General features: G+C 42.7%; 1 protein-coding gene across 2 annotated transcripts; it reads left to right on the top strand.

Annotated features, from left to right (window-relative positions):
• Positions 1–158: 158 nt before the first annotated feature.
• On the top strand, positions 159–5,530 carry LOC138962298 (EEF1A lysine methyltransferase 1-like). 2 transcript variants are annotated; one of them, XM_070334050.1, is made up of 5 exons: positions 159–269; positions 1,805–1,969; positions 3,688–3,770; positions 4,217–4,494; positions 5,382–5,530. In XM_070334050.1, the coding sequence occupies exons 2-5, from the start codon at positions 1,820–1,822 to the stop codon at positions 5,519–5,521; spliced, it is 651 nt and encodes a 216-aa protein (XP_070190151.1). In that variant the 5' UTR covers positions 159–269; positions 1,805–1,819; the 3' UTR covers positions 5,522–5,530. The 2 variants fall into 2 exon arrangements, with proteins under 2 accessions (XP_070190151.1, XP_070190153.1); XM_070334052.1 differs by having other exon boundaries at positions 202–269; positions 1,833–1,969.
• Positions 5,531–12,359: the final 6,829 nt, after the last annotated feature.

Below are 12,359 nucleotides of genomic sequence, written 5' to 3'. Positions count from 1 at the left end.
TGCAGTAGTGAAAGACGCCCCGCAAAGTTCCTTTTCATTAAAGAGTCGTGTTTGCTAACACAAGTACCTTTTATATTGTTATTTTCAATAACAATGACGCACTTGTTATTCGAAGGAGTTTGCATTCGTTAAGTTAGTATTGCAGTTGTACAACATTTTGATAGATTCGTATAATAAGATACGAAATATAGCTTACTGTCAAGGAACTTCCGGCTAAAGCAGACGATCCACGCGAGTTCGTACTTTCCGTGCTTCATACCGAATCTGAGGTAAACATTGAATTGTTTGTTGTCTTTGTAGTCTCTAATACAGACTAACCGATAACCGAAAATGTGCCCATCAGAACAACAGTTTGATAAACAAAAACAACCTGATGCTGCACGGCCTTTACTGTAACATAGATTTAATTTTCAGAGTGTACATTAAAGATCAGAGAACTGCATCAGAGTGTCATTCGACGCCATTTGGCAAAGGAACGCTTCACTTTCGATTCATAGCGGTATCAAAGTACGCTGGGGTCAAACACACACACAAGCAAACACACAAACGGGTCCGACTAAACTACGCGCCAGCACGCGCTACCTTGAACCATAGCACTTATATACTTTATATTTATATTTCTAGTTAGTTCATCGTCTATTCTCACATAATACAAAATTTCAAACTTCAATGATGAAAAAATACGGAAGTTATGACGAGTTTAAGGAGAGCTAATGCACTACTCTCAAATCCGACGATTTCCGCCATTGACTAAACAGCGCGCTACCACTTTGAAGTAGACGCTACCCGGTGATCCATAACACTTACATAATTTATTTTTATAGTCTATATAGTTCATTGTCCATTTTGTATAATGTAAGAACTGACGATGGAATGACTAGAAACATACAGATAAATTATATAACAGCTATGAATCTCAGTAGCGTCCACTTAAAATTGGTAGCGCGCAGTTTTAGTCACTGCCGGATTTTGTCGGATTTGAGAGTAGCGCATTAGCTCGCCAAAAACCCGTCATAACTACTGAAATGTTCAACACTCAAGCTTGAAATTTTGTATTATGTAAGAATGGACAATGAACTATATAGACTATAAAAATAAATTATGTAAGTGTTATGGATCACCGGGTAGCGTCTACTTCAAAGTGGTAGCGCGCTGTTTAGTCAATGGCGGAAATCGTCGGATTTGAGAGTAGTGCATTAGCTCTCCTTAAACTCGTCATAACTTCCGTATTTTTCATCATTGAAGTTTGAAATTTTGTATTATGTGAGAATGGACGATGAACTAACTAGAAATATAAAAATAAAGTATATAAGTGCTATGGTTCAAGGTAGCGCGTGCTGGCGCGTAGTTTAGTCGGGCCGACACAAACTGATGCTATAGTAGTACGGCAGTATATTGTCGGGAGTTTGGAAGAAATTTGGAGTGTGTATCAACCTAGAAGTGGTTGTATACTCTGTGAGTGTACATTATGGTACTCAGAAAAAAACATGGCGGAAGTCAATACATCAGATTGTTCTCATTGGCTACTTCCTAACGACTTGTAAGGACGCATTTCATTGGCTTAAAGTTGTTACAGAGCTTTTCATTGTCGGAGTGTTTACAGACCTATCGATCATGTATACACTTAGAGTGCGTGTAGCCTTTTTTATTTTTATTTTTATTAGTACTGCTTTGTTTTCTCCCCATAAGCAACCTATAACTGCATCACAGTGAACATTTGCTTAAAACAGTGAACCAGGGTAAACTCTTCAATGACAGAATGCATGATTGATAGTAAATGTGTTGCTGTATTTCATACTTTAAGACAGAAAAGTTTACAATGGCTGATTCAGATGATGATGCAACGCAGTTGTCAGCCCAGGCACTTGCAGCGCTCCAAGAATTCTACCAGGAGCAGTCAAACTTGGAAGAAAATATGACCGGGACTTTGGAGGGCGATGTAGAGAAATTCAACCCCAAGGAAGATTGGGCTAGTATTGCTGATTTGTAGCTTTGATTTAAAGGGAATATAATATGTCTAACAAAAACATTGTCTCAAATCGCCCCAAGAGCTATACAGTTCAGCTTGGGGGGTAGTTATTTTGTGACCACACACAAGCACAAGGAATACCTTAAAATAAACGTTTGAGCGCTGAGTTATTCAAATGAAAAACGTCTGTATGCGCGACTCCTAGCTTTCGCCTTACCTTTTGACCCTGAGCATTCCATGCGCTATTCGAGGAAATACAGATTTGAAACTGAGCGAGAGCTACAGCGTTGGTTTTGGGGGTTGAATAGATGATAACATTCAGGGAGAAGGTCTTAGAATTAGTGTTTGAGCGTTCTATTTTTCAAATCTGAATGCCCTGTTAGGTAGTCATTGCAGACCTTAATATTCTCCAACGTACATTTTGTTGTCTCTATTATTCGAAGCGTTCTCGCCCTGTATGGCATGGAATTTGCATACCTTAGCTAGACTGTAGGTTTGACTTCCTCAATCTGCTTTGACAAATGGGTAGCTATGAAAACTAAATAAATAATGATGACGACTGGAAGTCCGGACTCCTGGCTGGAGAGCTGTCGATGCAAACCACTCACTGATTAAACTTCATTTAATTATTTGGCATAGTTTCGGAGTAATTTTGAGCAAATCATTGCAGGTGTTTCTAAATTACAGTACAGCTATAAATGTCCCTTGAACTTTTTAAGGTCCAATTCGCCAGAAAGCTCTCCAATATGGCGGCTTAGACAATACATGTATACATATGTTTAACCTTCACCATGCTTCCTGGGTCATCGACGACCCAGAGCCACACAAAAGTGTCTGTATCTCTTACTGAGAGTTTTTGACCGAGACTTCATGTAATCCTCAAATACCATAGAACCTTCCTATCGACCAATTTTTAAAGGATTATCTGTGTAAACAAAAAAATAAACAATTACGTCATTTGAACAACACAGTTTGCATGTTGTGGGTCGTGGACGACTCCTATAGAATTAAAGAAGGCATTTTACGGTGTTTATCCCTATTCATATGGCGTGGGTTGTGTACAACCCATACTCTGAATAGAGGCGGTAAAGATTTTATCCCTATTCGCACACTTTTTACGTTGAATCTTTCTATAAAAAGTATGGGTCGTACATGACCCACATCATCCGGACTGTAAAGTCCACAGCGTGATCCGGTGAAGGTTAAATACTCAGCACATAAAGTGCTTTTATAACCACGATTTGACTTTCTCAAAGGTTTCAAAGGAAGTGCATACCCAATGTTTTCATTCGACTACATGTATCTAGAAACAATGGAATGTGAAGTTTTAGGAATGGTATACGTCAATCTATAAAATAAAAAAGTAGACCTTATGTAACAGTTTGAGAGCTGTTCCAGAGTTTGGGATAATCCTTTTTGATTACATTTCAAAATTCACTTGGAAAATCTCAGTTACTTAATATTTCTTTCTTTACTTTTCTTTTTGTAAATGTTCTTTCAAGCACACATATATTTTGATTGTGCAAGTTTATTGCACAATTTAGTAGGATTAAAAATAGCTACTTTTAAGTGATACATTATTCAAGCATGATACTGAAAACATTATTTGAAACTTACTACAAATAAGCAGAACACTGACTGATTTTATTGGAACCAGGATGTGCTCAGGGAAAATCAATATTCTATTAAAAATACTAATCTTTTATTTTTGATTTCAGCAACTGAGTCAATTCTGGTCCGATGACGCCACAGCAGAACGTCTGACAAGGGAGGCATTGGCTGTTGTTGGCGAAAATGGAAGGCAAGTCTTTAGTTGAGGCTTGAAATCACTCTTTCACTTGATTCTAACCAACATCTAAGCATTATACTATAGTATACACAGTACAAGATTAGTTGGATCTGTCTCTTTCACACTGTAGATAGTCAACTTCTACTGATACTGTGAGTGTGACACTTTGTTGTAAGTATATAAAGCTGTGTACATTATGTTCATGGGACTTTCAGGAACCAGACAGATTGATTTCAGGAACTACCTTGGTAAAGTAAATATATTGATCTCAACAGTCAACGTTCTAAGATTAACCGCTCAGCTTCTGTTTTGCAAATAAGTGTATGAAGGAAAGAAACATTTTGCAGTCATTTATTGTAAAGTGTTTTTGTGAAGTAAACTTACTGTATAATCAATCAGGTAACAGAAGTGCTATTCACACACTAACACTTCTTCTTCCATTTCTCCAACTCCCACAGGATAGCTTGTGTCAGCTGTCCCACTACATACAAGAAAATTCGGGAGCTGAAAGGAGACGGTGTGCAGGCCTTCTGCCTTGAATACGATGAGAGATTCAAAGTGTTCGGAGAACATTTTGTGTTCTATGACTACAATGAGCCCCTGCGCTTACCTGTAGAGTTCAAGAACAGTTTTGATCTGGTACTGGTGGATCCTCCATTCTTGTCTGAAGAGTGTCTGAGTAAGGTGGCCATCACTGTCCAATACCTCACGAAGGACAAGGTTCTGCTTTGTACAGGTGAGCTTTGACAATAGCCCAGGATAGACGAGCGCAATTGCCTCAGATAGTGGTAAGGATTAATTGGCCTTCAAACTTGAAGGTTCTGTGTTCAAATCCCAGCTACATGAAGACCATCCTGTAATCCATGTCAGAGTTCGGTCTGTTAGAGAAGTGCTTCAATACCCAGCATACACTGGGTATGACTGACTGCCTTAAATGGAAGGAAAAACAAACATTTTGAAAAGAGGGCTCCACTGTGTGTGTTTGTGCTTTTGATAATTAAATATATGTCATGATTTAAATGTGAATGGTCAGAACCAGACCTGGGAACCCATACGATTTCGCCGTATTTTGTACGCTTGATTGTCTAGAATACGATCAGTATGGTCAGTAGAAAAAACATACGCCGAGAAAAAGTCCTAGACTACTTTTCTTCACAAGCCCTTCCCAAAGCTGATCCAATATTTTGAGACATGATTAGTTTTCGTCAGTAAATATTGAAAGAAGCATTTGTTTTAAATGTATCGATAAACTTTATGAACGGTACAGCGGACGTGTGCGAAGCATGTTCGAATCATAGATGTTCAAATGCTCTGTGGAGTACGCTAATTTTTCTGAAAATATACCAAGGTTGTTTGAGAATACTGAGTGCAAAACAGGGGTTCCCAGGTCTGGTGAACACATTATTGTACATTGTTAAATACCAAAAAAATGTCTGAATTATGTGGGTGAAAGGAATACTTTTCTTCTTCAGTATGGAATATTAATCCTAGACCAGGGTCTGGACTCATCTGATATCAATAAAGCGTAGCATAGAAATTTTCATTTGATATAAAAAGGATCCAGATGAAGAATTAAAAGTAAAAAGTGAAATTTAAAGACACAACTTTCTGTTTGTGTTTCAGGGGCAGTGATGGCTGAAGCGGCGGATCGACTGCTCGGCGTCAAACTCACCAAATTTGTACCGACGCATACACACCAATTACAAAATGAGTTTCGCTGCTACACAAACTACGATAGCTTTGATTTGGATAAAAATGACTGACATTTGCAACGGTGCAGGGTTGTGTGTGTTTCTGTGCGTGTGTCTACGTGCGTGTGTCTCTGTATGTGTGTCTCTGTGTGTGTGTCTCTGTGTGTCTTTGTTTGAGATAATTAATATGGTCTTCTGTACAGTATACAAGTCGCGTAAGGCGAAAATACAACATTTAGTCAAGAAGCTGTCAAACTCACAGAATGAAACTGAACGCAATGCAACGCAGCAAGACCGTATACTCGTAGCATCGTCAGTCCACCGCGCACGGCAAAGGCAGTGAAATTGACAAGAAGAGCGGGGTAGTACTTGCGCTGAGAAGGATAGCACGCTTTTTTGTACCTCTCTTCGGTTTAACTTTCTGAGTGTGTTTTTAATCCAAACATATCATATCTATATGTTTTTGGAATCAGGAACCGACAAGGAATAAGATGAAGGTGTTTTTAAATTGATTTGGACAATTTAATTTTGATAATAATTTTTTATATTTTTTAATTTTCAGAGCTTGTTTTTAATCAAAGTATCTGGGACAGGCTGATCTTTCTTAACCCAGTGTGGGATTTTCAGTGGGGCGACCACCCCCAACCCAGCGCGTCCCCGGGTGGCGGATAGGGGAACGGTCTTCAGATATGGAGATCAGCCGCTTGCGGCCGCGGACCAAACTGGCTCCGGGTGGGATCCCGAAAATCCTCCCCCCTGTGCTCTCAGGGTAGGACGTACGGGCCATGAGCTAAGGGTGAGGTAACCCCGACAGAAAACCCCGAATGCTGAAGACGGAGGACCCGGGCCGCACGGCGCATTCTAACAAACCACGGGTACACGCACTTACGCAAATGATGACACAATCAACCAGCACAGATGGAAATGGCGCTCGCCCATTGAGGACCCCCCAGGGTGGAGCAGCGTCGGGTCCCATGCCTCAAAGGGACCCAGCCTCAACTACTGGAGGTCCCTCCCGTCCGTCTTGTCACGCCAGGGGACGCGGGAGGAAAGTGACTGGCACCACCACAACCAGGAAGAAACCCAGTCAGCAGCGACCTTTTCAGGTCATGCACTGGAACGCAGAAAGTATCCTGAACAAGAAGACAGAGTTGGAGCATATCCTGCATGAGAAGAACATCAACATCTGCTGTATACAGGAGACGCACCTGACACCCCAAAAGTCCTTCAAAGTGAGAGGCTACCAATGCCTTAGGTCCGACAGAACAGACCGAAGCAAAGGAGGAATCCTGACCCTCATCAGGAACAACATCAATGCCTGTTTGATAGAAACGCACATGGAGGACTCCGAATATCAGGTGATTCGAATCCAGACGAAGTCATCAGAATTCCATCTTGTCAACTTCTACTGCCCCAATGATAGACACCTCGCCCTTGACACGATCCCCGCAAAGGCCTCCAACTTCATCGTGGTGGGTGACTTCAACAGTCATTCACAGAGTTGGGGATATGACCACCTGGATCGGAGAGGAGAAGAGGTGGAGAACTGGCAGGACGACAAAGGTCTCATCCTTTTGAACAGTCCCTTTGACTGCCCTACATTCTACTCCAGAAGATGGCACACTACATCAACTCCTGACCTAGCCTTCTGCACGGAAGACATGCACCAGCTAACCAGCAGAGAGGTCGGAGAACAGCTAGGTGGAAGTGACCATCGGCCAGTCTTTTTGACCCTGGGCATGGAGTCCTGCACTGAAGCTTCCTTCCCACGGTGGAACTACAAAAGAGCGAACTGGTTCCTCTTTAGACACCGCACCAGCGAACTCACCAAAGACATCAGAGTCGAGGGTCGAGACATCAACATGGTGGCGAAGGACTTCAACATGAGCATCCTCAGAGCAGCGCGTGAGTCCATTCCCAGGGGTGCCAGGAGAGACTATAAGCCCTACTGGAGCAATGAATTGCAGGAACTGGATGATGATCTGGCAGACGCCAGAAGGGAAGCAGAAGTCAACCCGTCACAAAACAACAACATCCGCCTCCAGGAAGCCAAAGCCAAATTTCTCAAAAAGAAGCTACAGGCAAGACGGAGAAGCTGGCAAGAGAAAACAAGCTCTCTGAACCTTGAGAAGGATGGCAGAAAGCTCTGGAGGCTCACCAAGCAGTTGAATGATGAGAACACCAGCAGAGGAAAGATCACATTAGAAGAGAACGGGAAGGTGCTAACTGGAAAGCATGCTGCCAACCAATTTGCTGAAAGCTATGCAGCTGAGAGCAACCTCCATGTTAGCCCCGAGAAACAGAGAGAAGCAAGAAGAGAGAAAAGAGAGAGACCTGCCAGACAGTCGACAGTTGACGCCATGAGTCAACCACTCACACTCCACGAGCTGCACTCAGCTCTGAAAAAGTCAAAGGCGAAGAAGTCCCCTGGCCCAGACGGCATCACCAACGAGATGCTAACCCACCTTGGTAGTGCAGCAGAGAACAAGCTACTCGAGGTCTTCAACAGCAGCTGGCAAGAAGGATCGCTACCACAACCCTGGCGAGAAGCGATCATGATCCCCATCTTAAAAAAAGGGAAGGATCCAAAGAAGGCCACCAGCTATCGCCCAATCAGCCTCACCAGCTGTGTTGTGAAGACCCTGGAGAGAATTGTGAACGAGCGCCTCAGGTGGTACCTGGAATCCAGGAACCTCCTCGCCCCTGAACAAGCTGGATTCCGACAGTTCCGCAGCACTGAAGATCAGGTCACTTACCTGGCGCAAGAAGTTGAAGATGCCTTTCAGGAACAGAAGCTGGTCTTCGTCACCTGGATAGATCTTCAGAAGGCCTTTGACAAGGTCTGGAAAGATGGACTCCTTGTAAAACTGCTGAGGAAAGGCGTGTCCAGCAACATGTACCAGTGGATTCGCTCTTACCTCTATAACCGCAGGGCAAGAGTTAACGTCGACCAGACCAAAAGCAAGAAGTTCCTCCTTCGTCATGGCGTCCCTCAGGGCGGAGTCCTCTCCCCCACACTCTTCCTTCTCTTCATCGACGATCTGGTGTCTGAGATGCCCAAGGGGATCAAAGCTGCTCTCTACGCAGACGACCTTGTGATCTGGTGCAAGGAGGAGCACGCAAGTACTGCCACCTACAGAATGCAGCAAGCGGCAGATAGGCTGAACGCATGGGCAGAAGATTGGTGCGTCTCCATCAACAAGGAGAAATCCTCCACCACCCTATTCACACTGTCACCAAAGCAGAAAGCCGGAACCATTAGGCTTGGTGGAACTCCTCTGAGAGAGGATGAAGAAGCAACATACCTTGGTGTCACCTTTGATAGACGGCAGACCTGGAAACCACACATTGCACAGGCAGAGACGAAGGCCCGGCGCAAGCTAGCCATACTCAGGAAGCTGGCAGGTACCACCTGGGGAGCGAACGAGAAGATACTGAAGACAGTATACCAGGGAACAATCAGACCCCACCTCGAGTACGGCTCCACAGCGTGGTCAACCTCAGCCAAGACAAACCTGCAGACCCTTGACCGTGTGCAAAACCAGGCCCTCCGACTCATCACCGGTGCAATGAAATCCACGCCCATCAAGGAAATGGAGAAGCTTACCACCATCCAACCCCTCTGTCAGAGAAGAGAAGCCAAGACTATGGTACAGGCCGAGAAGCTCAAGTGCCTACCCGACCACCCCATGAAGCACAGACTGAGCAACCTCACCAAGAACCGGCTTAAACGGAGCAGTTTTGTACACGAGAGCAAGAGACTTTCTCGACAGTACAGGGAAGTCCTTCCACAGAACACTCTACCTCTGACTCAAGAAGAAGAGGAAACCCCCAAGGCAACAGAGAAACCAGGCATCCAGATCTGCACCAGTGTTCCACATGTTACCTCAGGAGAAGATCAGAATGACACAGCTCGACAGGCACTCACCTTAGCCCTGATCGACGAACAGTACCCAAAAGAGGCGTGGATCCATGTATACACCGATGGATCAGCAACTAACGCCGTGCTCAATGGAGGTGCAGGCATTCTCATCCAGTTCCCTGGGGGACATACAGCTACATCCAGCGTTGCCACTGGCAAACACTGCACAAACTATAAAGCAGAAGCAGAAGCTCTCATGCAGGCCGCCTCCTTCGTTCAGGATTCCGCAGACCCTTGCTACCAAGTTGTCTTCCTCTCGGACGCCCTTTCAGTCCTTCAGGCCCTAGAGAACGACAAACTCCCACAGCTGGCCAAAGCATTACAGATGGTCAGACAAACCAGAAGAGTTGTCCTCCAGTGGATACCAGCACACTGTGGGATACCAGGAAATGAAAGGGCAGATGAGCTGGCAAAAGAAGGAGCCGTGGAAGACCAACCTGAAAACAGTGTCAGCTTTAGTGAGCAGAAGACAATCATCAAGGCATTGATGAGGCCAAGGACAAACAGAGATGACTACCACACAATGTCCAGAGAGCAGCAAGTCAACCTCATCAGGCTGCGTACTGGCCACAACAGGCTCAATGCTCATATGAACCGAAAGTTCAAGCTGGCGCCATCACCAACCTGTGCCTGCGGTCAAGAGGACCAAACAGCGGAACACATCTTACAGCGATGTCCCTTACTAGATGAGGAACGAAAAGAAGTGTGGCCGTCACCAACTCCCTTGCAGACCAAACTATACGGCAGTCGACAGGAATTGGAGAAAACGACAACATTTATCACCAGTGCTGGACTGATTGTGTAACCTCTGCGAACGCCAAGAAGAAGAAGAAGAAGCAAAATATAACATATTTATATATTTTTGGAATCAGAAAATGATAAAGAATAAGATGTACGTAAATTTGGATCGTTTTATAAAAAAAATATTTTTTTTACAATTTTCAGATTTTTAATGACCAAACTCACTCATTAGTTTTTAAGCAACCAAGCTGAAATGCAATACCAAACCCCGGCCTTTGTCGAAGATTACTTGACCAAAATGTCAACCAATTTGGTTGAAAAATGAGAGCGTGACAGTGCCGCCTCAACTTTCACGAAAAGCCGGATATGACGTCATCAAAGACATTTATCAAAAAAATGAAAAAAAACGTATGGGGATTTCATACCCAGGAACTCTCATGTCAAATTTCATAAAGATCGGTCCAGTAGTTTAGTCTGAATCGCTCTACACACACACACACACAGACAGACAGACACACACACACACACAAGTTTAGTCTGAATCGCTCTACACACACAGACACACACACACACACACACACACACACATACACCACGACCCTCGTCTCGATTCCCCCCTCTACGTTAAAATATTTAGTCAAAACTTGACTAAATATAAAAAAAGTTGTTCATGAGACTCTGGTAAAGGTGGCTTTGCAATTCCTGGTAGTTTTTACAAGGTGAGAAAGAAACTGCATTTGTGCAACATTCACACCACTATACAGTTACAAGTCAAATCTTGTTGTTAATCTTTAGTGCAGAAAAGAACGCACAAAGATGCAATTTAATTTAGCTTAAAATCATATGTATTTTGTACACATGCATCACATTTACAATCTTTAAGACTGCGAATTATGGGCTTACTCAGTTCAAGAAAAAACATTGAAATCATTTGATACTTACAGTACTTGCATCTTCCAGGACTTGTGCGAAAAGCATCATATAAACTTAGCAAAAAAAGTATTGTGAACAATTGTAAACCCTTACTAAAACATTAATTCCCGTGTCATTTCATTCCAACTTTCTTTGCCATTTAAGGCCATCCACAAGACAATCTGGCACACCATTTGGATCAAAGATGTCTTTAACAGAGATCATGTGACCACTGCTCAAATAAGGGTACCCCCAAAATCGATGTGACAAAAACGAAAGGGACCAATACAAAATCGACGAAAAATCATTTTTGGCAACTTTTACATACGAAGAGAACGTCAAATAAATTATCAACCCAGAACATACGTTGCTTCCAGTCACTTTGCTGATGTAATTTTAGTACAAAGCCATTTCTTAGCTTCTAGTCACTTGCTGATGTAGTTTGTTTATGCATTATGTACATTTTTTTTCTTTTCACTGCAGTGTGTAAAGCCTCTATCAGGGTGCGCGGAACAGCCCCAATAGCTTTAGGTACCGCCTGAATTTTATAATGAAATTTAATTTGTTGGATTCCATGAGAATCACCATAAGCAATATTGTGGTAAACGAGAGTCAGCCTGATGTTTGGTAAAATAATGAACAGATTTGGCAATTAAAGCTTTCAATCTTAAAACCATAGGTAAGGTAAATGAGTTTTCAATAAAAATGTTGTCACGCCGGTGGCCTACTACAACAGCACTACACATTGACTCTGTTGTTCTTGGTTTGTGTTTTATTTGTGTGGTTGTGTTTCCTCTGCCTCGTCTCTTCTGATTTCACATACATGGCATTGACATTTTGAATAAAAGCTGCTTTAAGTCCACCTGATAATTCAAATATTATGTAAGCACAGAACAATAATAAGCATCTCAGAAAGAAAGTTCTAAAAAAAAATCAGCACAGAGAAAGAATAAAAGGTAATTAAGATCTTGCTGCATATTTTGATACACGTACCTGTAACTCTGATTTCATATTACAGTGGAACCACTCATTAAGACTTTCCTCAAATCTGAGAAAATCAGGTCTTAAAAAGGAGGGAGTCTTAAAATAGTAGTTAATTTACAGAGGTTTTAAACAGAATGTCTGAGAAAACAGTATTAAAAGGGAAGATGGAGTCTTCAATTTGGGGGTCTTAAAAGGGGGGTTCCACTGTGTTCATACTATTTACATCCATTTACATAACCAGACATTGAGGTTTACTTTTACTTGGTGTATGCTATTCCAAAAACGGACACAGCTTTAACCCTCAGGCTGGTTGTCGCGACAAATGTCGCGCTACTTTACGTATACTGTCAC

The sequence above is a fragment of the Littorina saxatilis genome, linkage group LG3 (genome assembly GCF_037325665.1).
Source record: "Littorina saxatilis isolate snail1 linkage group LG3, US_GU_Lsax_2.0, whole genome shotgun sequence".
Classification (NCBI taxonomy): Eukaryota; Metazoa; Mollusca; class Gastropoda; order Littorinimorpha; family Littorinidae; genus Littorina; species Littorina saxatilis.
Note: the sequence above shows the minus strand (reverse complement) of the source record. Positions and strands in the feature narration are given on the sequence as shown.